Source organism: Hemitrygon akajei, chromosome 1, assembly GCF_048418815.1.
Source record: "Hemitrygon akajei chromosome 1, sHemAka1.3, whole genome shotgun sequence".
Taxonomy (NCBI): Eukaryota; Metazoa; Chordata; class Chondrichthyes; order Myliobatiformes; family Dasyatidae; genus Hemitrygon; species Hemitrygon akajei.
The window spans coordinates 170,502,192-170,530,122 of NC_133124.1; the positions used below are offsets into that span (position 1 = coordinate 170,502,192).

The 27,931-nt window shown below is 43.5% G+C and overlaps 1 protein-coding gene across 3 annotated transcripts; it reads right to left on the bottom strand.

The window, feature by feature from the left end:
• Positions 1–1,340: 1,340 nt before the first annotated feature.
• LOC140732260 (muscle M-line assembly protein unc-89-like) lies at positions 1,341–27,875 on the bottom strand. 3 transcript variants are annotated; one of them, XM_073054641.1, is made up of 10 exons: positions 27,526–27,871; positions 26,331–26,648; positions 22,293–22,607; positions 20,710–21,024; positions 15,150–15,464; positions 13,541–13,855; positions 7,557–7,685; positions 4,372–4,500; positions 1,941–1,991; positions 1,341–1,460 (listed from the first exon to the last, which is right to left on the bottom strand). In XM_073054641.1, the coding sequence occupies exons 1-9, from the start codon at positions 27,575–27,577 to the stop codon at positions 1,969–1,971; spliced, it is 1,911 nt and encodes a 636-aa protein (XP_072910742.1). In that variant the 5' UTR covers positions 27,578–27,871; the 3' UTR covers positions 1,341–1,460; positions 1,941–1,968. The 3 variants fall into 3 exon arrangements, with proteins under 3 accessions (XP_072910742.1, XP_072910750.1, XP_072910759.1); XM_073054649.1 differs by lacking the exon at positions 4,372–4,500 and having other exon boundaries at positions 27,526–27,875; XM_073054658.1 differs by lacking the exon at positions 20,710–21,024.
• Positions 27,876–27,931: the final 56 nt, after the last annotated feature.

The window sequence follows — 27,931 nt, forward strand, 5'->3', positions numbered from 1 at the left end:
ACCTACCTCTACCACATCCTCTGGCATCTCGTTGCACAAACCTACCAACCTTGAAACGAAAAATGTTGCCTCTCGGCTCCCCTTTAAATCCTTACCCTTTCATCTTAAACCTTGACACTCTGGTTTAAGTTTCCCTTAACTTCACCATGACAATCTATCTTATTTCTGCCCTCTGTGATTTTCTTACCATAACAATGTGCGTGTATACCCCTGGCTCCTTGTATTTTCCATTATTTCCCAGGCACCTACCATTTACTGCCTAAGTTTTATCTCAGTTTGTCTTACCAAAGTGCAAAACTTAGTGTTAATCTGATTTAAACTCCATTTTCCCTTCCTTGATCTGCTGGCCCAACTGATCATGATCGCATTGTAATTTTGGATAGAGTTTTGGAAGAGACTGTTACATTTTCTACAATGCGGCTAAGGAGAAACATTATCCTACCCCGGGAATGTTTGGTATTAAGGAGGCTCAGTACGTAAGTTTCAGTAACCTGGACCCTTGACTAAACCCCATCTCAAGCCTTATGTGCATGGTACAGACAGAAAATATTGACCTGGGAGGAGATAGAGAAAGCCCGTTTGTGGCAGTGATGTAGCTCAGTGACCCAGCCCCAAAGATGGTGTTTGATTCCAAACTCTCGTACTGTCTGTGTGGGTTTTCACCTTCTCCCTGTGCCCCCTTGGGTTTCCCTTAGGGTACTCCGGTTCCCTCCACAATCACTGAAGGTGTACTGAAGGTGTAGGTATACACAGAGTCACATGAACTGTCAGGGAAGGGACAGATACTGACCGCATGAGGCAAATGTGAGGCACTGTGATCAGCAGAGATGTGATGGAGCAAAGGGCTAACCCTGTGTTGTACAGAACTGAGATTTCTGCAAGGACTTCTGTAAGTTCCCCACTCATGCATATATGCGTGTAGAAAGTAGGGTCACAGTGTGGTAAAGAGAGGTGTAAGTAGGATTAACTTCAGTCAGTGTGTGAGGGTCAATCTGGGAGAGAGAAGAGATATATGTGGAATTGATTTAAATGAGTGTGATTAGCAGAGAGAGGCCAAAGGGCCTATGCCCATGCTGTATCACTCTGTATTCCTCTGTCTGCATAGGGAAGTCATTGCTCTTGAATGTGGTTGGGTTGGCCTTGAGTTTCGAGGGTTGGGTGTTGAGCATGTTAACCATAAGGGAACAGATTGCTTAAGGAAGTGCCATGTGGGTGAGAATATAATTGCCCTTGAAGGGAAAAACAGAACTAAAACAAAATATAGCACATCTCTTCAAACAGTAAACAGCACTTACAGTAATAAAATGAAAGTTTGAAACAAATACCATTAGTACTAAAAGTAATGTTTAAGTAGATTTATTCATTGACACAGTATAATATTATAGCATTGGCCTAGATTTGCCTCCAGGTTTTGGTCCAGTTGTTTTGAAATGCGGTGGCAGGGTCTTCTCCCTCTCCTCCTGAGTGGAAAATTGAAAATAAAATTAGAGTCTGATTTGAAATGCAGTTTGCTGTGCTGAACTGACTGGTGTCATGACAGTGAACCCTTCCAAGCTGACATACCATCACAGAGCATTACAGGCCCAGTGGGTGGGGGGGGGGGGGGGGTGTGCGTGTGTGTGCGCTGTTTACTTGGTTGGCCTCACTGGGACCCAATGGGTTTCTCCTCGGTATTTACCTTTCTCCCCACCCTTCTCGAGAATTCTGCAGAAAAATTATCAGTTGAATATCAGGCAGAATTTTATACTCATACTCTTCGACTATGTCAGAGAATGAGTCATTTTGCCTGTAATGTGTGTGCCGGCTCTCGGAGAAATGTTCCATTTTGTGTACCTCCTGCCAGCATTTTCTATCTGTGTGGCATTTCCTTTCATTTGGTTGACTGTGATTAAAGGTTTTTCCAAAGAAAATCAAAGTCTGTGAAACTATTGAGACCTCACCTGTTTGGATTGAAATTTAAGCTTTCACTCAGCTTGCCACAAAATGTAAAACTGCAATGAAACACACAGAAGGAAATATTACAAGTTTTGAACAATTGACATAATTGAGGAACCATGAATGCATTTGGAACATTCAAATTAACCACATTTTAAAAATCCTCTATCCTCATGCACCTATTATTTCATAAGCATACCTTTTTTTCAGGTTCTGTGCATTTTTCACCAATCTTTAAAGATTTATTTTTGCATATTGCTAATTATGCTTTTCCTGGGTTCTCAGCAGTATACAGGGATTTTGCCTCATGAACCTTTGCTGTGATTTAATAAGGCCATGAATCAATAGCTATTGTTGGTGAATCCATCATCTTACCTGCATCCAGGCTTGGGAGTTAGCAATAAATATAGGTCAGATATGATTTCAATCAGAATGCCCTTGAGTGGCAAAAATCTATCCATCATAGATAAAATTAAGTCAATCAGACATAAATCATTCTCATACCTATTATTTGGTGAAATAATATGTATCATTTATTTCGCTTTAAATATTTACCAGATTTCTCAACAGGAAAAATTGTTTCCCTCAGGCTTCCCCTCTAAATGAACATCAAAGACAGGAGATTCTCCAGAAGCTGAAAATATTGAGGAACACAAGCACAACACTGGAGGAACTCAGCAAATCAGACAGTATCTAGAAAATGATGACAGGTCTTGGCCCAAAGCATTGACTGTTTATTTCCCTCCAGAGATTTTGCCTGACTTGTTGAGTTCTTCCAGAATTTTGTGTGAGTTCCTTAAAATAACCAGCAAATTGATCCTAAAATGTCTGTAGTCTGGTGAGTACAGGACTATTTCTTAGACATCTAACATCTGGAAATCTCCAGGAAGACCTTCTTCGTTGCTGCTGCTGCTGTGAGGTCCGGGTCTCTGCTGGGAAGAACAGGCCCCCAGTCCTCGGGGTCGCGTTGCCGATGGCTGTTGGCGGGGGCATCTTAATACGCTTGGCAGAGGATGGTGCTCGGAGAAGTTGTGCCGGAAGGGATGGTCGTAGGCTCGGAGGTTCGACGGACTCGGAGTCCGCTGCGGTCAGGTCGCTTTCAGTGTGTGCTGTGACTGCGAGGCTGGGTTCGACGGAGCTTTCATTTTGTGCTGCGTCTGCGAGGCTGAGTCAGGCGGCGCCATGGAAGTCCATAGCAGGGGTATTCCCTTCTGCTGACTGCATGGGATGACGAGTCAATTGGGACCCTGAGGACTTGTGGAAACTGTGTGGTGGTTTCTTTTGAACTTATGGTCATTTAACATGTTAACTATTTTTACTGTGCCCATGGTCTGCTTTTTATCAATTATGCTATTGTTTGCACTGTTGTAACTATATGTTGCAACTATGGTTTTGTGCAGGTCTTGTAGCTTTAGTTTTTGGTATTGTTTTGTCTGGTGGGTTCGGAGCTCCTTTCTAGGGAACGTGCTAAGATGGTAGTGCAATATTAATATGCAGCAGCCTCTCCGAACTCTGGATTGGGGATTGCCAAATGTTATGTGGATTTTCTGGTGTAGTCTGTTTTTGTCATGTGCTTTGTTGATATCATTCTGGAGGAATGTTGTCTTATTTTTTAATTGCATTGCATTTGTGGTTTTTAAATGACAATAAACTGAATTGGAATCTGAATCTGAAAATGGCCCTGACTCAAGCAACTTGTGAATGAACCCTTCAGTTCGCTAAGTGCACAATGACATTAGACACCCATTTGATATAAAACCCTATACTAAACAGTATACCAATGCTGGCTCCTGCCAGCTCTTTAATGCTATTTTCAGAGCACAAGTGTAAATTAGAATGTAATAATTGTTTCTCTGGATTGGAGGCAGCACAAAAAGAAACACTTGACTCAGCACTGAACTGGCTCTGTTGCTGTAGACTTAATGATCTGTGTGTTATTTGTTTATTTTTTGTTGTTTCCACGATTTGTTCTTTTTTCACAAAATGGATGTTTCCTGGTCTTTTTAGTGTGGGGTTCTTTATCATGGGTTCTAATGTGTTTCTTTGTTCTGTGGCTGCTTGCAGCGAGACGGCTTCCAAGATTATGCATACTTTGATAATAAATGTACTTGGAACTTGGAATCACTGTGTCTGAGAAACATTTGGACATACAGGTGGATTGACCAGGTCTGTGTATGATTAGTTTATTGTGCTGTATTTTGGTATGCAGTGAAATTCTTTGCTTGTGTGAAGCTGCTGAGTGAATAATGTACATTGTAATAATAGAAGACGTTGTCCTGATATGCTGAGGAGGTGAGGGTGTAAATAGGCAAAAGGGTCAGTATGGCTGTGGTTGACCAAACAGCCTGTCTCTGTGCAGTACAACTCCAAGTCTCTGAGGCAGCTAACTGAGAATAATAGAACATGGCTACAGTCTTGCATCTCTCACTCTCTTACCTGGTTGTTGGCCCAGGACACAGGATCCCTTGTTGACCGAAACGGAAATAAGTATGATAAAGATGAAAGTCACCATTGTCACTATGGAGAGGCATGTCCGGTACCCCTTGAAGAATATAACCAGGAGATCTGTACAAATGGAGAGTGGATGCACAGGGAAGCAGAATTAGTTCTTCGAGGCCCCGGTAGACCAGGTGAACGTTGACATTCAGATATTGTTACACTTCCCACAGTGTCTGCTGCTCTCCACCAGATTGAGCTGCATCAGCCTGTGTTTATTCCATCAGCACCTTCCATTTACTGAGCTATGAGATACTGGAGACAGTCCAGTCATTTTTCATAAGTGGGCAGTGTGGTTAGCACTGACTGTTTGGGCCAAAGGCCTATACTGTATCTGTGCTATATTGCACCTTAATGACCATTAAGGAGTTAAAGAGTTATACAGCATGGAATCAGTCCCTTCTGCCCAACAGCCATGCTGACCATGGTCCCATTCAACTTCGTGGCATTTGCTTGTGATGAGTCCATTCTCCTCTAAACCTTTGCTATTCCCCTACCAGTCCAAAGGTCTTATGAACATTGTAATTGAACGCATCTCTCCCAATTCCGTTGGTAGCTCGATCCACATAACCAACACTCTCTATGTAAGAAGTTGTCGCTCAGATATCTATTAAATTTCTCCTCTCTCACCTTAAACTTCTGGTTTTTGATCCCTAATCCTGAGAAAAATATTGTGACCATCCAACTTATCAATGCCCTTCATGCTCTTCTGCACCTTCTATGACTCTTTCACTCTGAACCCTTCACACTAAGGCGTAAAGTCTCAGCCTAACCAACCTCTCCCCATAACTCAGACCCTCGTGTCCTGGGTACACTCTAGTAAATCCTAATTGTACTCTTTAAGGCGTAATGATATCTTTTATGTCGCAGGGTGACCAACACTGTACACAATATTCCAGTGCAAACACACCGGCGAATTTTATGCCTGGAAGTCGGGTAGATCACCAAGTATGACAAAATGTTTGCAGATGTTTCGGCTCCAATCGAGAAGCCATCTTCAGTGCATAGTTGAGGGTGTTGTCTCCTCAGAATGCTGGCTTATGTACTCCTCTGGGGTCTGAGTAAATATTGATGAGAAGTCATGATCTGATTGGCTGGTTCTAAACACTGTGAACCATTTAACAATAGAAGGTTTGACTTCCGACGTTCTGACACCCTCAACTGCAAAATGATGATGGGTTCTCAATTGGAGCCAAAGCATTTCTGAAAATATCTTGCCTAGCTCGGCGATCAAGCTAGCTTCCAAATAGTGAACCCAGTCGAGCTACTGATATTTAGCAATCTTGTACACTGCAACATCATGTTCCAATTCCTGTACTTAGAGCAGAGGGTCTTAATGTCCCTTTGCCCCTCTCTGCCACCAAATATCTCCCCTAACCATCATTCCCACATCTTGTAAAGCTGTTCCTGTAACTGTTTGGTAAAGTATTTTTTTATTGGGGCTGCATATGGTGCAGTTGGCAATGCTGTTACCTCAAAGCGGCAGTTACCCCCCAGTTTGATCTTGACTTCTGGCACTGCCTGTGTGAGCTTTTATGTGCTCCCTGCAACCCTGTGGCATTTATCCATGGTCTCTGGTTCCCTTGCACATCCCAACGGTGTATGGGACAGTGGATTATTCATCCATGGTGAATCTCACACTCTCCCCAGTGTGTGGAGGTGAACTAGAACTTTGGGGGGTAGTTGATGAGACTGTGCATGAGTGTAGAAAGAGAAGGAAGTTCTATAGGGTTAGTGTTGATGGTTGGCATGAATTCATTGTGTAAAAGGTCTTGTATCTGCGCTAAACCTCACTATTACTGTATAAACAATCAATGCTGTTATTGAACCAAAATAATAACATAAGATGAATGGAAATAAATTTAATTAAATGCAAGTTAATGTAAGTACTAACTTCAATTGAAGTACTTGGAATATAATTAAATATGGTATTGTAGTGATGTACTACATACAGAGCTAGAGACAACGAAACGCAGTCGGTAAGTCGTTTTGAGACTAGTTTATTCAAACTTCGCGGTGCTGGCTTTTAATCCCGAGCTCCCACCCTCTTCAGGCGGAAATGACATCAGAGGTGCATTACCAAAGTCTCTCCCCGCGCGCGAGCTATTTGTGAGCCGGTTCGCCTGCGCAGAAAGTGGGTCGCCACAGTATAATAAATTTCAATAAGGTAAAGTAAATCATGCCTTACAGTTGTAGTTGTATTCAGGGGTATTGACTCCATACAAATGCAAGTCAGGCACCTGATGACAACTTATATGAAATTGCTATTCAGTGAGTAGGTGGAGAAGTCAGAGATGGCGGGTTTTGATGGTTGGGATGTCCCTGTGGAACCTTCATTATTCATTACTCCCTGTTTGTGTGGACTTTGTATACTCTAGGTAACTGCCCCAGATAGATACACCAGCAGTTATGGACTGGTGGGACATGAGGGTCTGAATCTGTGTTGTTTTCCTCTCTGACTCTTATGATTATGTCATTAGCTTGCTTTCATTGTAGAGTTATATATCATCGGAACAGGCCCTTTGACCCACTGTGCCAACCATTACCTGATCTCTTTACCCTATTACCCAATCCCTTTCCATTCTGCTTACATTCCCATCAACACTCCACAGATTCTACCCCTTACCTGTAGAGCAGTTACAACAACAAATTAACTCCCCCCTCATCCAGGAGGAAATCAGAGTACTGGGGAGAAACTAGGTTGCTCAGCGAGAGTTTTCCAAACTCCATGGACACTCATACGCACTAACACACACACACATGCACAAATCCAAAATTCGCACACACTCACTCAGAAATGCACACGCATGCACCTCATAGCGGCAGACATGGGTATTAAATCTGCCGGCAACAGTAAAGCAGCTGTACTACTGCACAACCCCCAGTACTGTATGGTCACTGGTGACTCTCACTCTACCCAGTACCATCTTTGAAGAAGTTCTCTACGATTCTCTGTCATCAATTTCCATTCCACCCATCGTGTCCTGAAGTGAAAATCGGTACATCTACAAACGTTTGTATATTCAGATGCAGTTTTCAGTAACCTTAGTATTTATGCCTGTTTGTAATCATGATAACTTTATCTGGAACACTGTTCCTTGTGATGAACAGCCTCCAATACTTACCAAAGGTTTGAAGGTGATTTTTTGGATGATTTCTCTGTATGTAGACAGTAAAGAAAACTATGAGCATCAACATCAGGAGAATGAGCAGGGCAAGAATGCAGTTGTAGAATTCACACAGCTTCCTAGATCCTGGGTATGGTAACAGAAAAGTGTTTGGAGATTAGCTTCATGTGTAAAGCAACGCAATCATGAAGTCAGCTGTTTTGGAAATTGATAATAGCGTTATTATTGTCACATACCCAGATACAGTAAACTTTATTTCAAATGCATAAAAATAATTCCAAAACCTCAGTATATCGTGGTAGTACAAAGAGAAAGCAATACCAGAATGCAAAGCATAGTGTTAGTTTGCTGTAAAAGTGCAGTGCAGGCTGACTGTAAGATGCAAGGGCCACATCAGGTAGCTTGTGAGATCAAGAGTTCATCTCCATCCTACTAACTGTCCATTCACGAAGCTTAGAACAGCTGGATAGAAGCTGATCCCAAGCTTGATGTTTTGAATCTTTTATATCTTCTGCTTGATAAGAGAGAGAAGAAGAGAGAATAACAGGAGTGAGATATGTCAGCTAGTTGAACGGTATTGCAGCAACAACCTCAATATCAGTAAAACCAAGGAATTGATTGTGGATTTCAGAAAGGATAAGACAAGGGAACCATTTCGAATAGAGTGATCAGAAGTGGAAACGATCAGCAATTTCAAGTTCTGGATGTCAACGTATCTGAGGATCTGTCCTGGGCCCAATATATTGATGCAGTTAAAAAAAAAGGCATGACAGTTGCTATATTTTTTTTATGAGTTTGAGGAAATTTGGTATATCACCAAAGACTCTCCCAAATTTATTCAGATATTCTGGCTGCATTATCGTCTGGTGTGAAACAGGCACTGCCCAGGGTCAAAATAAGGTGAAGAAAGTTATAAATTTAGTCAGCTCCAACATGGCACTAGCCTCCCCAGCATCCAGGACATCTTCAAGGAGTGATATCTCAAAAAGGCGGCATCCATTATTAAGGGTCCCCATCACCCAGGACATGTCCTCTTCTTATTGCTACCTACAGTCAGGAGGTACTGGAGCCTAAAGGTACACACTCAATGATTCAGAGACATTTTCTTCCCCTCTGCCATCAAATTTCTGAGACTGCATTGAACCCTACCTCACTACTTTTTATTTTCTCTTTTTACATCACCTATTTAATTCTGATTCTGATAGTCTAATTGTGATCTTTGTGTGTAAAAATAAGTATATTTTATGTTTCTCTACTGAATTCTGTTTATGTCATGTAATATGCCGATGCTTTAATTGTGTTTGTGCATCCATGTTCTTGTACATATGATATCCATCACATGATAGCCGCATAATGCTGCTACCAGTTGAGAGTTCAATTTCAGCATCCACGGAAAGCAAATTTGTGTGTTCCTTCAAATGTGGATTCCTCCGGGTGCTTCAGTTCCTCCCAGTTAGCAGGTTGATTGCCATTTGCAATTCCACTGGCAGCGAAGTGAAACTGAAAATATCCATTTATTTCAAGAAGACAGACTATGTCTCCGAAGCAGTCTGGTCGTAAGAGCCAGAATGCTTCGGAGCATTTTCCCAGACAGCAGGAGGGAGAAGAGATTGTATGACGGGTGCATGGGGTCCTTCATAATGCTGTTTCCTTTGCGGATGCAGTGTGTAGTGTAAATGTCCGTGATGGCAGGAAGAGAGACCCCGATGATCTTCTCAGCTGACCTCGCTATCCGCTGCAGGGTCTTGCGATCCGAGATTGTACAATTTCCGAACCAGGCAGTGATGCAGTTGCTCAGAACGCTCTCAATACAACCCCTGTAGAATGTGATGTGGATGGGGGGTGATAGATGGACTTCCCTTAGCCTTCGCAAAATGTAGAGACGCTGCTGGGCTTTCTTTGCTATGGAGCTGGTGTTGAGGGACCAGGTGAGATTCTCCGTCAGGTGAACACCAAGAAATTTGGTGTTCTTCACGATCTCTACCGAGGAGCCATCGATGTTCAGCAGGGAGTGGTCGCTCCGTGCCATCCTGAAGTCAACAACCATCTCTTTTGTTTTGTTCACATTAAGAGACAGGTTGTTGGCTCTGCACCAGTCTGTTAGCCATTGCACCTCCTCTCTGTAAGCTGAGTCATCATTCTTGCTGATGAGACCCACCACGGTGGTGTCATCGGCAAACTTGATGATATGATTCGAGCTGTGTGTTGTATCAGAGTCGTGGGTCAGCAGAGTGAACAGCAGTGGACTGAGCACGCAACCCTGGGGAGCCCCCGTGCTCAGTGTGATGGTGTTGGAGATGCTACACCCAATCCGGACTGACTGAGATCTCCCACTCAGGAAGTCTAGGATCCAGTTGCAGAGGGAGGTGTTCAGGCCCAGTAGGCTCAGCTTTCCAATCAGTTTCTGAGGGATGATTGTGCTGAATGCTGAACTAAAGTCTATGAACAGCATCCGAACGTATGTGTCTTTTTTGTCCAGCTGAGTTAGGGCCAGGTGGAGGGTGGTGGCAATGGCATCATCTGTTGAGCGGTTGGGACAGTACGCAAACTGCAGGGGGTCCAGTGAGGGAGGCTGCAGGTCTTGATATGCCTCATGACGAGCCTCTCGAAACACTTCATGATGATGGATGTAAGTCCAACGGGACGGTAGTCATTTAGGCAGGACACTGAAGACTTCTTCAGCATGGGGACGTTGGTGGCGGCCTTGAAGCATGTTGGAATGGTGGCGCTGCTCAGGGAGATGTTGAAGATGTCAGTGAGAACATCTGCTAGCTGGTCTGCACATCCTCTGAGCACTCTACCAGGGATGTTGTCTGGTCCAGCAGCCTTCCGTGGGTTGACCCTGCACAGGGTTCTTCTCACGTCGGCCACAAAGAGACACAGCACCTGGTCATTTGCAGGAGGGGTGGACTTCCTCGCCGCCATGTCATTTTATGCCTCAAACTGGGCGTAGAAGTTATTCAGCGAATTTGGGAGGGAGGCATCACCAGCGCAGTCAGGTGATGTTGTCTTGTAATTGGTGATATCCTGGGTGCCCTTCCACATGCGTCATGTGTCGCCGCTGTCCTGGAAGTAACTGTGGATTAGCTGGGCATGTGCACGGTTTGCCCCTCTGATGGCTCGGGACAGTTTGGCCCTTGCTGTTCTTAAAGCTGCATTGTCGCTTGCTTTGAAGGCGGAGTCGCGGGACCGCAGCAGCGCAAGCACCTCTGCGGTCATCCATGGCTTCTGGTTGGCACATATATTGATGGTCTTGGACAGAATAACATCATCAATGCACTTGCTGAGTTAGCTGGTCACTGATGCTGTGTACTCCTCTAAGTTGGTAGAGTCGCCATTGGTTGCAGCCTCCCTGAACATGTGCCAGTCAGTGTTCTCAAAGCAGTTTTGAAGAGCAGAGATGGCTCCTGCTGGCCAGGTTTTCACCTGCTTCTGAACTGGTCCGGAGCGTTTGACGAGCGGTGTTCATATGTCGGTCTAAAAACCCTTTTAAACAACCCGATCATATCTGCTTTCACTGCTAATCCTGGCAAAATGTACCACTAGTTTATCCAGCCTCTCGTGATAGCACATGTTCTCTAAACCAGGCAGCATCCTGGTAAAACTCTTCTGCACCCTCTCCAAAGCCTTAACATCCAGATGTCCGGAGTGTTATAAAGCTGCAAAATAACCTCCTGACTTTTGAACTCAGTGCCTTCACTAGTGAAATCAAGCACTCCATAAGCCTTCTTAATCACCTTATCGACCTCTGTAGCCACTTTCAAGGAGCTATGAATTTGGATCCCAAGATCTCTCTGCTCAGCAACACTGTTATGGATCGTGCCCTTAAAAATGTATTTTCTTCTTCCATTTGCCCTACTGAGGTGCAGCAGTTCGCATTTTTCGGAGTTAATCTTCATCTGTTATTTCTCAGCCCGTATCTGTAACTGATCTATGTTGTACCGTATTATTTGCCATTCTTCTGCAGTATACACAACACCACCAATCTTGGTATCATCCACAAATTTACTAACGCAGCCATCTATATTTTCATCCAGGTCATTAGTATACATGGAAACAGCAGAAGTCCCAGCACAGATCCCTATGGAACTCCACTTATTACAGACCGCAAGCTCCAATGTCCCTTCAGTCAGTACCCTCTCTCTTCTATGTGCAGGGCAGTTCTGAATCCGTACAGCTGATTCACCACAGCATCTTAATTTTCTGGGTTAGCTTCCAGTGACAGACTTTCTAAAATGTCTTTCCAAAATCCATGTAGACAACACCCACTGCCTTACTGTCATCAATCTATTTTGTCACCTTGTCAATAGACTCCTTATCAAGTCATTAAGGTAGGACCTGCCACACACAAAGCCATGCTAGCTCTCCCTAATTAAGCAATGGGTTTCCAAATGCTCAGAAATCCTATCTCAACAGCATCTTTCCCTCCATCATCAGAGATCTGTACAGTCCATGAACCTGACCATGACCAGCCGAATTTACTCTCTTTATGCAAACTTTATTTAAATCGTTCTTCTTATTTCTTATTGTAACCTGTAGTATTTTCTTTTACTGTATTGCACAGTTCTACAACCAGAAAACAACACGTTTCACAACATAGATCAGAGATATTAAACCTGATTATGTTTCTGTAATGGGACACCCAGGATGGATCACAAACAAGACAAAATCTGCAGATGCTGGAAATCCAAACAATACACTCAAAATGCTGGAGGAACTTAGCAGGCCAAGCAGCATTTATGGAAAAGAGTACAGCTAATGTTTCAGGCCGAGATCATTCATCGGGACTAGAGAAGAAAATATGAGGTCAGAGTAAGAAGGTCAGTGAGGGGAGGAAGCAATACTGATAGGAGATGGCAGTAGGCCATCGGACAAAGAAAATGGGGAGGAACACCAGAGGGAGGTGATGGGCGGGTGATCCCAAGCCCAGCTGCAAAAGGAGGATGGTTGGACATGAAGCTTACAAACCGATCCTGTAAAAATCTCAGTGCTATTGAAACTCCAACAGAAGTTCCAAAGACATCATACTTGGCAAGGAAAAAGATCATGGGCTACAGCTGGGTTATCTTTAATAACTGATCCATGATAGAGGACTCTGACCAGTTTCTGACAGAGACCTATACCCCAATAGGCATGATGAGCTTAAGTAAGTAAGCGAGCAAGAACTGTACAACACAATGATGAGTGCCAAACACACAAAGTGCCAAAGGAACTCAGCAGGTCAGGCAGCAACTATGGAAATGAATAAACTGTTAAGGTTTCAGGTTGGGACCCTTCACCAGGACTGCAAAGGAAGGGGAAGATGCTAGAACAAAAAAGGTGGGGTGTGGGGCGGAGGAAAGGATGACTAGCTAGAAGATGATAGGAGCAGCCTGGTGGCTTGTAAACATAATGGGCTGGACAGGAAGGCATCTGATAGGAGAAAAGGCAGACCCATGCAAGGAAGGGAAATATGAGAGGTGATAGGAAGGTAAGAAGAAGAGATAAGAGGCCCAAGTAGGGAATAGAAGAAGAGGGAAGGTTGAGGCAAAAAATAAAATTACCAGAAGGGGAAAGCAATGTTAATTTCATGAGGTTTGAGGCTTCCCAGACAGAAAATGAGGTTTTGCTCTTCCACCCTGAGATTGGCCTTATCATGACAAAAAAAAAGAGGCCTTGGACCTCGATGTTGCAATGGGAATGGGGAAAGGAATTAAACATGTTGGCCAGTGAGAAATTCTGCTTTTCTCTGTGCAGAGCAGAAATGCCTGGCAAAATGATCCCTAATTTATGTCAGGAGCACTGGATGAAATGAAAGAGGTGGTAAATGGGCATGTGTAGCATTTCGGTTGTGCACAATGACATGTGTAACTGCAAAAGTACAGTACTTTTTTCCCCCTTTTCTTGCAGGTTGTTTGCGAATGAGGAATAAGTGAAAAGAAAATAAGCCATGCAACACCCCCAAGCAATTCTACAAACCATTCTGTAAATAGGCTACTTACCGAAAATCTGGAGATTCAAGTTTGTTGTTGCTTTCATACCAGTTGGTGATGTCAGAGAAATGATGTATACACCATCCATGTCATAGTGCAGAAACGGGATGAAGAGCGATGCATTTGGCAGGAGTGCCATGCCAACATAACTGTTAAAGGTTATGTTGCGAATTGTGTCATTCCACTTAAAGAGGGTATGGTTCCTTATACTCCAGCTGCCACTCTTTACTTCGCCGCTCACTCTCACCGAAAGCAGGACTTGAGCTCTAATCTCTGCGTTGATTTGGCTGAATTCTGCCGAAACCTGCAGCGGCTGGGCTTCCTCTGAGAGATAGAAGATTCGCTTGGTCAGAAACTCACCCAAATCTGTCGACTCTTCTTGCTCCCTCAGTAAAACAGCCAACATAAAAACCCAACTCTTCCTGGACATTGTCAGTTTGCCCCTCTCCCATCGGGCAAACGATATTAAAGCCTAAATCCATATACCAAGTGGTTCAAGAACTGCATTTATCCTGCTGTGAGCTGATTCTTGAGCTATTTTGTATGAAAAGATGGACTCTTGACTTCACAATCTACCTGATTATGATGTTACACTTTATTGTTCACCAACACTGTGATTTCTTTGTAGCTGTAACACCTTCTTGTGCATTGTTATTGTTCTACCTCAATGCACTATGTAATGATCAGATCTGTATGATCAGAACAATATGCACAGCAAGCTTTTCACTATATCTAAGCACATGCCATAATAATAGTCAAATTTGAATCATATCAATACATAGCGCAAAACTGCACATCACAGGAGCGGATGGGCACCTTGCCACATGAATGAGCTTGGCTGACAACTTATGTGCTGTATGACTCGAACAGGAGAGACTAACTGTGAATTCCCTAGTATTGCTGATTGCCACAGCACAAGGAGTTGACATAGATGACAGGTAGGTAGTTTCTTACTGTCACTCTTAACGAGGTACATTGAAAACTTTGTTTCATATGCCGCCCATATGGATTATTTCATTCCATCAGTACATTGTGGTTATACAAGGGAAAGACAATAACCGAATGCCAAATAAAATATTACAGATCAGAGCAAGTACAGAACAGTGCACTGTAGGCAGAATATAAACTGCAAGATGAGGCACACTGTGAGGCGAAGAGTCTTATGGTGGGTGGCTGTTCAGGATTATGAGATTTTAAGTCATGGACCAATTATAACCAAAGCAATGAGTGAATCTACAGAGAGCAGCTTGTAAGAGTCTACAGTTTCCATAAAACCGTAAGATGTAGGAGCAGAATTAGATCAATCTACCTGTCTAGTCTCTTCTGCTATTTCCTTACAACTGATGTCTTATCCCTCTCTACACCATTCATAATATTTATGACTTATTTATTTAGTATTGTTATTTTCTTTGTATTTGCACAGTTTGTTGTATTTTGCATAGTGATTGATTGTCCTCTTGGATGAGCTGTTTCATTGATTTGTTTCTTGAATTTACTGAGTATACCACAAGAAAACAAATCTCAGGGTTGTGTGTGGTGACATATATGAATTTTGATAATACATTCATTTTGATATAACTTCCAAAGACGCATTCTTCTGGAAGTAAGTTCTACTTACGTAAGACATTGAGCTGAATGCTTGCTGTACTCGTATCGCCCGATTCTGTGCTCATGGAGACTTTGTACTCTCCAGTGTCAGAAACGCTGGCTGACTTCAGCTGCAGGGAACACTTGTTAAACAAGGCGGCTCGCCTTTGGTACTCAGCGCTGACCAGTGCTACTGTATCATTCCACTGGGCCACCACCTTCCCATGCATCTGCCAACTCCCCTTCTTCACCTTCTCTGTAGGGGTAACTTTCAGCTGGATAATATTCCCCTCTGTGGCATTGATTTCGGCGCTTTCCGGGACGATAGTGAAAGGTACAGGCTTGGCTATGAGGGAACCAAGAAGTGCAAGTTTTATTCAACTCTAGTAGATTACTTATTTATTTATTTGCAAATACATCACAGTAACGCCTTTTCCGGCCCAACTACAGTATATGCTTCTTTAAACAATTAGAGCTACAGCATTGGATACTGGAGCATTCACGGGGAGAGCATACAAAGAGCTTACTTTGCACCCTTTTGTCAGCGCTATAATAGTGCTATGCTACTCTGAGGAGTAACACGCTAGAAGCCAGAGGCACCTAGTGGATCAGACAGGGAAATGGAAAACTGTTGTTTTGTGTCGAGATCTTCATCTGGAATGGAAAGAGTTACCGTGGGCTCACTCAGTGGATGCCAAGTCTGATTCCATGGGCATTATACTTGACTCCAATTATGTTTGGCTTTAACTCTCAGTCAAGGTTCTGAACTAGCACAACCAATTTACTGAGGCAAAGTTAAAAGTTCCATTTTATAGATGAACTGTTATTCTGAGGGGCCATATGGAAAATGACTCCATTCCTCCGATTTCAAGTCGTCACTTTTATTGTCATTTCGACCATTACTGCTGGTACAGTGCATAGTAAAAATTAGACAACGTTTTTCAGGACCATGACACTGTACAAAAACTAGACTGATCTACGTAATAAAAGAAACACAGAGAAAGCTATACTAGACTACAGACCTACTCTGGACTGCATGAAGTGCACAAAAAAAGTACCGGCATTACAATAAATAATAAACAGGACAGTAGGGCAAGGTGTCAGTCCAGGATTCGGGTATTGAGGAGTCTGATAGCTTGGGGGAAGAAACTGTTATATAGTCTGGTCGTAAGAGCCCGAATGCTTCGGAGCCTTTTCCCAGACGGCAGGAAGGAGAAGAGATTTGTATGATGGGTGCATTGGGTCCTTCATAATGCTGTTTCCTTTGCGAATGCAGCGTGTAGTGTAAATGTCCGTGATGGTGGGAAGAGAGACCCCGATGATCTTCTCAGCTGATTCACTATCTGCTGCAGGGTCTTGCGATCTGAGATGGTACAATTTCCGAACCAGGCAGTGATGCAGTTGTTCAGAATGCTCTCAATACAACCCCTGTAGAATGTGATGTGGATGGGGGGTAGGAAATGGTCTTTCCTCAGCCTTCGCAAAAAGTAGAGATGCTGCTGGGCTTTCTTTGCTATGGAGCTGGTATAGAGGGACCAGGTGAGATTCTCCGTCAGGTGAACACCAAGAAATTTGGTGCTCTTCACGATCTCTACCAAGGAACCGTCGATGTTCAGCGGGGAGTGGTCGCTCCGTGCACTCCTGATGTCAACAACCATCTCTTTTGTTTTGTTCACATTAAGAGACAGGTTGTTGACTCTGCACCAGTCTGATAGTCGCTGCACTTCCTCTCTGTAAACTGACTCGTCATTCTTGCTGATGAGACCCAGCACGGTGGTGTCATCGGCGAACTTGATGATATGATTCGAGCTGTGTGTTGTAACACAGTCGTGGGTCAGCAGAGTGAACAGCAGTGGACTGAGCACGCAACCCTGGGGAGCCCCCGTGCTCAGTGTGATGGTGTTGGAGATGCTGCTCCCAATCTGGACTGACTGAGATCTCCCAGTCAGGAAGTCTAGGATTCAGTTGCAGAGGGAGGTGTTCAGGCCCATTTGGCTCAGCTTTCAAATCAGTTTCTGATGGATGATTGTGTTGAATGCTGATCTAAAGTCTATGAACAGCATCCGAACGTATGTGTCTTTTTTGTCCAGGTGGGTTAGGGCCAGGTGGAGAGTGGTGGCAATGGCATCATCTGTTGAGCGGTTGGGACGGTACACAAACAGCAGGGGGTCCAGTGAGGGGGGCAGCAGGCTCTTGATATGCCTCATGACGAGCCTCTCGAAACACTTCATGATGATGGGTGCAAGTGCTAGATGTAAGTTGGTAGTCATTTAGGCAGGACACTGAAGACTTCTTCGGCATGGGGACGATGGTGGCGGCCTTGAAGCACGTTGGAATGATGGCACTGCTCAGGGAGATGTTGAAGATGTCAGTGAGAACATCTGCTAGCTGGTCTGCACATCCTCTGAGCACTCTACCAGGGATGTTGTCTGGTTCAGCAGCCTTCCGTGGGTTGACCCTGCACAGGGTTTTTCTCACGTCGGCCACGGAGAGACACAGCACCTGGTCATTCGCAGGAGGGGTGGACTTCCTCCTCGCCATGTAATCTTCCACCTCAAACCGGGCGTAGAAGTTATTCAGTGAATTTGGGAGGGAGGCATCACCTGCACAGTCAGGTGATGTTGTCTTGTAATTGGTGATGTCCTGGATGCCCTTCCACATGCGCCACGTGTCACTGCTGTCCTGGAAGTAACTGTGGATTAGCTGGGCATGTGCACGGTTTGCCCCTCTGATGGCTCGGGACAGTTTGGCCTTTGCTGTTTTTAAAGCTGCCTTGTCTCCTGCTCTGAAGGCGGAGTCGCGGGACTGCAGCAGCGCACGCACCTCCGTGGTCATCCATGGCTTCTGGTTGGCACGTATATTGATGGTCTTGGACAGAGTAACATCATCAATGCACTTGCTGATGTAGCTGGTCACTGATGCTGTGTACTCCTCTAAGTTGGTAGAGTCACCATCGGTTGCAGCTTCCCTGAGCATGTGCCAGTCAGTGTTCTCAAAGCAGTCTTGAAGAGTAGAGATGGCTCCTGCTGGCCAGGTTTTCACCTGCTTCTGAACTGATCCGGAGCGTTTGACGAGCGGTGTTCATATGTCGGTCTAAAAACCATTTTAAACAACCCGATCATATCTGCTTTCATTGCTACTCCTGGCAAAATGTACCACTAGTTTATCCAGCCTCTCGTGATAGCACATGTTCTCTAAACCAGGCAGCATCTTGGTAAAACTCTTCTGCACCCTCTCCAAAGTCATAACATCCAGATGTCCGGAGTGTTTTAAAGCTGCAAAATAACCTCCTGACTTTTGAACTCAATGCCTTGACTAGTGAAATCAAGCACTCCATAAGCCTTCTTAATCACCTTATTGACCTCTGTAGCCACTTTCAAGGAGCTATGAATTTGGATCCCAAGATCTCTCTACTCAGCAACACTGTTAAGGATCTTGCCCTTAAAAATGTATTTTCTTCTTCCATTTGCCCTACTGAGGTGCAGCACTTCACATTTTTCGGGGTTAATCTTCATTTATTATTTCTCAGCCCATATCTGTAACTGATCTATGTTGTACCGTATTATTTGCCATTCTTCTACAGTATACACAACACCACCAATCTTGGTATCATCCACAAATTTACTAACGCAGCCATCTATATTTCCATCCAGGTCATTAGTATACATGGAAACAGCAGAAGTCCCAGCACAGATCCCTATGGAACTCCATTTATTACAGACCACAATCTCCAATGTCCCTTCAGTTAGTACCCTCTCTCTTCTATGTGCAGGGCAGTTATGAATCCGTACAGCTGATACACCACAGAATCTTAATTTTCTGGATTAGCTTCCAGTGACAGACTTTCTAAAATGCCTTACCAAAATCCATGTAGACAACACCCACTGCCTTACCATCATCAATCTATTTTGTCACCTTGTCAATAGACACCTTATCAAGTCGTTAAGGTAGGACCTGCCACACACAAAGCCATGCTAGCTCTCCCTAATTAAGCAATGGGTTTCCAAATGCTCAGAAATCCTATCTCAACAGCATCTTTCCCTCCATCATCAGAGACCTGTACAGTCCATGAACCTGACCATGACCAGCCGAATTTCCTCTCTTTATGCAAACATTTAAATCTTTCTTTTTATTTCTTATTGTAACCTGTAGTATTTTTTTTACTGTATTGCACAGTTATACAACCAGAAAACAACACGTTTCACAACATAGATCAGTGACATTAAACCTGATTATGCTTCTGTAATGGTACACCCAGGATGGATCACAAACAAGACAAAATCTGCAGATGCTGGAAATCCAAACAATACACTCAAAATGCTGGTGGAACTTAGCAGGCCAAGCAACATTTATGGAAAAGAGTACAGTTGATGTTTCAGGCCGAGACCATTCATCGGGACTAGGGAAGAAAAGATGAGAAGTCAGAGTAAGAAGGTCAGTGAGAGGAGGAAGCAATACTGATAGGAGATGGCAGTAGGCCATCGGACAAAGAAAATGGGAACACCATAGGGAGGTGATGGGTGGGTGATCCCAAGCCCAGCTGCAAAAGGCGGATGGTTGGACATGAAGCTTACAAACCGATCCTGTAAAAATCTCAGTGCTATTGAAACTCCAACAGAAGTTCCAAAGACATCATACTTGGCAAGGAAAGAGATCATGGGCTACAGCTGGGTTATCTTTAATAACTGATCCATGATAGAGGACTCTGGCGAGTTTCTGACAGAGACCTATACCCCAATAGGCATGATGAGCTTAAGTACGTAAGCGAGCAAGAACTGTACAACACAATGATGAGTGCCAAACACACAAAGTGCCAAAGGAACTCAGCAGCTCAGGCAGCAACTACGGAAATGAAAAAGCTGTTAAGGTTTCAGGTTGAGACCCTTCACCAGGACTGCAAAGGAAGTTTAAGGTGCTAGAACAAAAAAGGTGGGGTGTGGGGCGGAAAAAAGGATGACTAGCTAGAAGATGATAGGAGCAGCCAGGTGGCTTGTAAACATAATGGGCTGGACAGGAAGGCATCTGATAGGAGACAAGGCAGACCCATGCTAGGAAGGGAAAAATGAGAGGTGATAAAGAGGTAAGAAGAAGAGATAAGAGGCCCAAGTAGGGTATAGAAGAAGAGGGAAAGTTGAGGCAAAAAATAAAATTACCAGAAGGGGAAATCAATGTTCATTTCATGAGGTTTGAGGCTTCCCAGACAGAAAATGAGGTTTTGCACTTCCACCCTGAGATTGGCCTTATCATGACAAAAACAAAGAGGCCTTGGACCTCAATGTTGCAATAGGAATGGGGAAAGGAATTAAACATGTTGGCCAGTGAGAAATTTTGCTTTTCTCTGTGTAGAGCAGAAATGTTTGGCAAAATGATCCCTAATTTATGTCAGGAGCACTGGATGAAATGAAAGAGGTGGTAAATGGGCATGTGTAGCATTTCGGTTGTGCACAATGACATGAGTAACTCCAAATGTACAGTACTTTTTCCCCCCTTTACTTGCAGGTTGTTTGCGAGTGAGGAATAAGTGAAAAGAAAATAAGCCATGCAACACCCCCAAGCAATTCTACAAACCATTCTGTAAATAGGCTACTTACTGAAAATCTGGAGATTCAAGTTTGTTGTTGCTTTCATACCAGTTGGTGATGTCAGAGAAATGATGTATACACCATCCATGTCATGGTGCAGAAACGGGATGAAGAGCGATGCATTTGGCAGGAGTGCCATGTTACCATCACTGTTAAAGGTTATCTTGCGAATCGTGTCATTCCACTTAAAGAGGGTATGGTTCCTTGTACTCCAGCTGCCATTTTTTACTTCACCGCTCACTCTCACCGAAAGCAGGACTTGAGCTCTAATCTCTGCGTTGATTTGGCTGAATTCTGCCGAAACCTGCAGCGGCTGGGCTTCCTCTGAGAGATAGAAGATTCGCTTGGTCAGGAACTCACCCAAATCTGTCGACTCTTCTTGCTCCCTCAGTAAAACAGCCAACATAAAAACCCAACTCTTCCTGGACATTGTCAGTTTGCCCCTCTCCCATCGGGCAAACGATATTAAAGCCTAAATCCATATACCAAGTGGTTCAAGAACTGCATTTATCCTGCTGTTAGCTGATTCTTGAGCTATTTTGTATGAAAGGATGGACTCTTGACTTCACAATCTACCTGATTTGATGTTACACTTTATTGTTCACCGGCACTGTGATTTCTTTGTAGCTGTAACACCTTCTTGTGCATTGTTATTGTTCTACCTCAATGCACTATGTAATGATCAGATCTGTATTATCAGAACAATATGCAAGGCAAGCTTTTCACTATATCTAAGCACATGCCATAATAATAGTCAAATTTGAGTCATATCAATACATAGCGCAAAACTACACATCACAGGAGCGGATGGGCACCTTGCCACATGAATGAACTTGGCTGACAACCTATGTGCTGTATGACTCTAACAGGAGAGACTAAATGTGTATTCCCTAGTATTGCTGATTGCCACAGCACAAGGAGGTGACATAGATGACAGGTAGGTAGTTTCTTACTGTCACTCTTAACGAGGTACATTGAAAACTTTTTTTTTTTAAGCCGCCCATATGGATTATTTCATTCCATCAGTACACTGTGATCATACAAGGGAAAGACAATAACAGAATGCCAAATAAAATATTACAGATCAGAGCAAGTACAGAACAGTGCAATGTAGGCAGAATATAAACTGCAAGATGAGGTACACTGTGAGGCGAAGTCTTATGGTGGGTGGCTGTTCAGGATTATGAGATTTTAAGTCATGGACCAATTATAACCAAAGCAATGAGTGAATCTACAGAGAGCAGCTTGTAAGAGTCTACAGTTTCCATAAAACCGTAAGATGTAGAAGCAGAATTAGATCAATCTGCCTGCTTACAACTGATGTCATATCCCTCTCTACACCATTCATAATATTTATGACTTATTTATTTAGTATTGTTATTTTCTTTGTATTTGCACAGTTTGTTGTATTTTGCATAGTGATTGATTGTCCTCTTGGATGAGCTGTTTCATTGATTTGTTTCTTGAATTTACTGAGTATACCACAAGAAAACAAATCTCAGGGTTGTGTGTGGTGACATATGAATTTTGATAATACATTCATTTTGATAAATTTTCAAAGACGCATTCTTCTGGAAGTAAGTTCTACTTACGTAAGACATTGAGCTGAATGCTTGCTGTACTCGTATCGCCCGATTCTGTGCTCATGGAGACTTTGTACTCTCCAGTGTCAGAAACGCTGGCTGACTTCAGCTGCAGGGAACACTTGTTAAACAAGGCGGCTCGCCTTTTGTACTCAGCGCTGACCAGTGTTACTGTATCATTCCACTGGGCCACCACCTTCCCACGCATCTGCCAACTCCCGTTCTTCACCTTCTCTGTAGGGGTAACTTTCAGTTGGATAGTATTCCCCTCTGTGACATTGATTTCGGCGCTTTCCGGGACGATAGTGAAAGGTACAGGCTTGGCTATGAGGGAACCAAGAAGTGCAAGCTTTATTCAACTCTAGTAGTTTACTTATTTATTTATTTGCAAATACATCATAGTAGCACCCTTTCCGGCCCAACTACAGTATATGCTTCTTTAAACAATTAGAGCTACAGCGTTGGATACTGGAGTATTCACGGGGAGAGCATACAAAGAGCTTACTTTGCACCCTGTCATCAGCGCTATAATAGTGCTATGCTACTCTGAGGAGTAACACGCTAGAAGCCAGAGGCACCTAGTGGATCAGACAGGGAAATGGAAAACTGTCGTTTTGTGTCGAGACCTTCATCTGGAATGGAAAGAGTTACCGTGGGCTCACTCAGTGGATGCCAAGTCTGATTCCATGGGCATTATACTTGACTCCAATTATGTTTGGCTTTAACTCTCAGTCAAGATTCCGAACTAGCACAACCAATTTACTGAGGCAAAGTTAAAAGTGCCATTTTACAGATGAACTGTTATTCTGACGGGCCATTTGGAAAAGGACTCCATTCCTCCGATTTCAATTCAAGTCACTTTTATTGTCATTTCGACCATTACTGCTGGTACTGTGCATAGTAAAAATGAGAGAACGTTTTTCAGGACTATGATGTTACATGACACAGTGCAAAAAACTAGACTGAAATACGTAATAAAAAAAACACAACACAGAGAAAGCTACACTAGACTACAGACCTACACATGACTGCATAAAGTGTACAAAAACAGTGCAGGCATTGCAATAAATAATAAACAGAATTGAGGAAGAGAGTGGGATTTCCTTATGGTGCTGGGGAAACCAGCAGTGGAAGAAACCGTCTGCTCAAGTAAATGGTGGAGGTAGAGACTCTCACCACATTACATAATATCTTAAAAACCAACAAGCAATCTGCAGGAGAAACTCAGCTGGTCATGCAGCATCTCTGGTTCCAAGGGTTTGATAATTTCTTTCCTCCGGCAGATGTTGTTCAACCCCACAAGTTCCACCGGCACATTGTTGTTCCAGATTCTCAAAAGTATCTGTCCACTTCTTTAGAATGCTATAAAATGTTGCACATATATTTGCCTCAATCTCTAGTTCTGACAACTCATTCCAAATACACACCGTCCGTTCGTAAGGTGCCCCGATGATCATTTTATGAAAGATTTCTCGACTCCGAACTTAAATCTATGTCCTCCATTTTTTTTAAATTAGTACTGTCGATCTTAGAACAAAAAGGTGCTTTTACCCCGTCTCTGTCACTCACGACCATGTATGCTTCTATCGGGTCATGCCTCACTCTCCTACACTGCAGGGAATAATGCCATTTTCTACCCAATCTCTCTTTGAAACTCTCCGCCAAGTCATGACATTTTCTGGTATGTATATTTTAAGGTTGCAATTTTTCATTTGTTTCAAATGGAGATTGATCTGACTAATCCGTTCTGTGGAAAATCTGTTCTGGCCAGCTTCCATTTCCTCAAAGTTAGTTCTACGATGCAAACCACTTAACGAGCTGTAAGTCCCATGGATGAATGAGGGAAAGGTATATCTATGCAGGAACATCAGTTCTGATCTTCCCGAGCCACAGGACATGCTGTACGATCGTGTGGATAGTCAGAGGCTTTTCCCCAGGGCTGAAATTGTTGCCACAAGGTTTAAGGTGCTAGGGAGTAGGTACAGAGGAGATGTCAGAGGTAAGTTTTTTTACTCAGAGAGTGGTGAGTGCGTGGAATGGGCTGCCGGCAATGGTGGTGGAGGCGGATATAATAGGGTCTTTTAAGAGACTTTTGGATGGGTACATGCAACTTAGAAAAATAGAGGGCTATAGGTAAGCCTAGTAATTTCTAAGGTAGGGATATGTTCGGCACAACTTTGTGCTGTAAGTTTTCTATGTTTCTACAGTAAAGCTATTTATCTTAAGGTCCAGGAGAGGCGATTAGCACAAATGGAACGAACTTAGCTGTAATGTTGGTCGGCATGGAATTGAATGCCTTTTTCCGACTGTAAAACTCTGTGCCTCCAGATTCATCTATATATGTTCAAAAGCAAAAGGGTCTCACTTCCACGGAAGGCATGGTGAGAGTGTTGGATTTCTTTGTGTGTGCTAGTGGGCTGTATAACTCTTTGGTCTTTCTCTGCTGCATAGCCCGCTGAGTGCTTCTTGATATTATTGCTTGTCATCATACCATTTAAGATAAAATTCAGTAAGCTTTTCCCTGAAATAAAAGAACACCAAAGGGTAGACCTTTAATTACAGTGCAGCCCATCCCAGTCTTAAAACGGATGGGAATCTTCAATCAGGGGTCTGTCCGTCCTCTGACTGACCTCCTTTGTCTTGTACTTAGTACATTTTTTGCCCCTTAAATAGATTTTCCGCCCAGTCCTCGACCAACCATCCCACCGCTACTGGTGCCACGGAGTATTTCTCAATCACAGTTGCTCTATTGGAGTTGCCGACAAAACACGAATAGCAAAACCATCCAAAGCAGAGATGGTCCTTTCGGCCTGTGTAAACTGATCGCGCCCTTCAATATGATCCTAGCTGATCTGCCCCAAACTTTGCCTTTTCTCATCAATCACTTGCCTCTCACCCTCAGTTAATGCAGTCTACAGTGCAGAATCAAACCCTTCGGGCTATACCGACTATTGAACTTTACTGGACTGCAGAGTGCCTTCAGCAGTTTGTGTGCAACTCCAGATTCCACTGTCTGCAGTCTCTGGTGTCTTGTTGGAAAGTGCCTACATTGATCGTATTTACATGCATTTGGTGCATAGCCTTACCTTCCTCGGCGGCACCATCACTTTCTGGGGAATAATATACTTAATGTGATCGAGTGGGAAGTTCAAAGCAATTGTGCGAGAGAATTATTTTAACTGGACAGTGTTCCATGTTGGAACGGAATGCTATGGATGCCGGTAGAGGCAGATATGAATAGTGTGATAATATTCGGAACAGTTCAGCGCAGGAATAGGCCCTTTGGTCTATAATGTTCTGCCGATGTAATCTTGTCTTGTCCATACTGCACCAACCGCCACCACTGGGCTATAAACGTGCAGGAGCAGTGTGTGATTAAGTGCCTTGCTCAAGGACACACACGTTGCCTCGGTTGAGCCCAAAGCCTTAACCACTTGGCCACGCACCAAGCAGTATGTGGTACCAGGTAGTATGCATTGAGGTACTATTTAGATGCCTAAATAAATAATCCTTTCTGCCCACACCGCATTCAATCTCTCCATTCTCTATAACTTCTAGCGGCAATATAAAAGCCTCCTATATGGCTCTGTCGCAACTACTTCCACCAGTAACACCCTCAGCGATGCATCCCAAGCAACTACTATTAAATATGCTAAAAATGGGAAAATATCCTTTTAACTTATTCCCTCTCATCTTAAACGTTTTTCCTCTCAGATAGGGATTTAGTTTAATATATCACCATGCTTGCACAGACATTGTGGGCCAAACAGTCTGTCTCCTTGTTCTATGTTCCCTTGACAATCTGATCTCTAAGTTTGTTACCTCTCAGCTTGCAATACTTCCCTCTGATCACCCACACCCACCAGGAGTTAAGTAACTCCACCATCCATTTACCCACTCATTTCCATTGATCCATCATTCATCACCTGAAACAGAAAATTACAGAAATTTCCCACTCCCCATCCACGACTGTGAGAAGTTTACATGAATCTTCATTTTAAATAACTTCCCCTAATCCTGTAACCATATACACCTCTTTGAACTTACAAAATACATTCAAGGTGATGTTTGCTGTGGCCTCCTTGCCAGTAGGTGAGTCCACGGTAATCCAGTACACCCCACTGTCTGCGAGTTCCACGGACCACAGAAGGAGAGAGGTGTTGAAGAGAAGATCTATGTTCCGCTTGGTGTAGGCTACGTTCAGGTAAGGAGGTTCCACAGTCCAAATTACGATGGAGGAAGAGCGGAACTTCCAGAAGCCGCTGACCACTGGGGAGGAGGGTCTCACGGACAGGGTGACGGCGTCTCCCTCCACCGCATTCACTTCACTTTTGCTGACAAGGACACGGAAGGTCTGTTGCTGTGCTATGGAAACATTACTGTTTGGTTAAACATCTGCAAGCAAGATTCGTTCTCAATTATGTTCTCACTGAATAATACGCGGGGCTGAGGGGATACCTGACAGAAGATTATGGGCAGCACATATAGAACAGACGGTGGCTATCTTTTCTACTAAGATGTCAAATAGGAGAAGATGAATTTTTAAGTTGGTGACTTTTTTTTTAAACAGTTGTTGGTGCCTGAAATACGCTGACAGGGGGGTGGTAGTGGAGCAGATACGATAGACTCGTTTAAGATGCTGTAAGATTGACACATGGATGCAGAAAAACTGAAGGGTATGACATATGGGCTTGAGAAGGATTTAAGTGCCATTATCTTAGTTATTTAGGCTTAAGATGGCGGTCAGAGGGCTTGTTCCTGCGTGGTTCTGTTCTATGTTCTGTGCTCTTTTTTAGTGTAGCACAAGGAAAGTGCCAGTGAGCCAACGATGCTTATCGAACAAGAAGGCAAATTCTCCGACAAATTGATCCTTATTCTTTGCTATTACAATTATCTCGTTATTCCTGTCTTGGGAAAACATATTTGTTGCTTTTTTAGTAATTTGTAGTCTGCCTTTGTACTGTATTGCTCCCGTACAACAGCACATATAAGGTCATCTAAGTCGGTGATCCGATTCTGATTGCATTCCCTGCACATTCATGTTTCTGCTTAAAAACCTCTTGAAAGCCTCTCTGGAGTCTACCTCCACCATCATTTTTGGCACCGCATTCTAGCCAGCCACCTCTCTTTGATTAAAAAAAAAGAACTTGCCTCATAAATCACTTAAACTCCCAAGTCAATTTAAATCTGCATGGGTACATCAGATATCTAAATATATACTTCAGGATCTAGCGATTCTTACCAGCAGATATTAGAAAGGAAGCAACGAACACCCCGAGCGACCGCCTCTGCATCTTCCTTCAGCTGCCAACTCGTTTTAGGGTTGAGGCCGCTCGCGTTTGGCTTTTAAGAGCAAAGATCGCTGACTCGGCTGGGAGTTACATTCGCTGGTAAACAATCGAGCTGAAATCTCCTTTCCCTATCCCAATGCTCTTCCGTTTCACGCTGAGGCATTTGCAGAGGAATAATCTCACCTTCTATTCGTTCCGACTTGTGACCGCGATAGTGGCTGCGCAGTTTTGAAATGACGCTACGATATAAAGCACGTGTTCGCAGACTTACACCTAGGATGCCACATGTAAACGGAACGGCGAATTAACCGTTGGCATTCACTGCAAATGAAAAAAAAGCTATTTAAATAGGAGAAG

What these genes read in the sequence shown, in the direction of transcription:
- LOC140732260 (XM_073054641.1), bottom strand. Translation starts at nt 27,577, where the DNA reads ATGCAGAGGCGGTCGCTCGGGGTGTTCGTTGCTTCCTTTCTAATATCT. An exon ending in CTTGAATCTCCAGATTTTCG is followed by an intron (nt 7,686 to 13,540) that starts GTAAGTAGCCTA and finishes TACCATACCCAG; the next exon opens with GATCTAGGAAGCTGTGTGAA. An exon ending in TGTCCTGGGCCAACAACCAG is followed by an intron (nt 1,992 to 4,371) that starts GTAAGAGAGTGA and finishes GTTTCATTGCAG; the next exon opens with TTTTACATTTTGTGGCAAGC.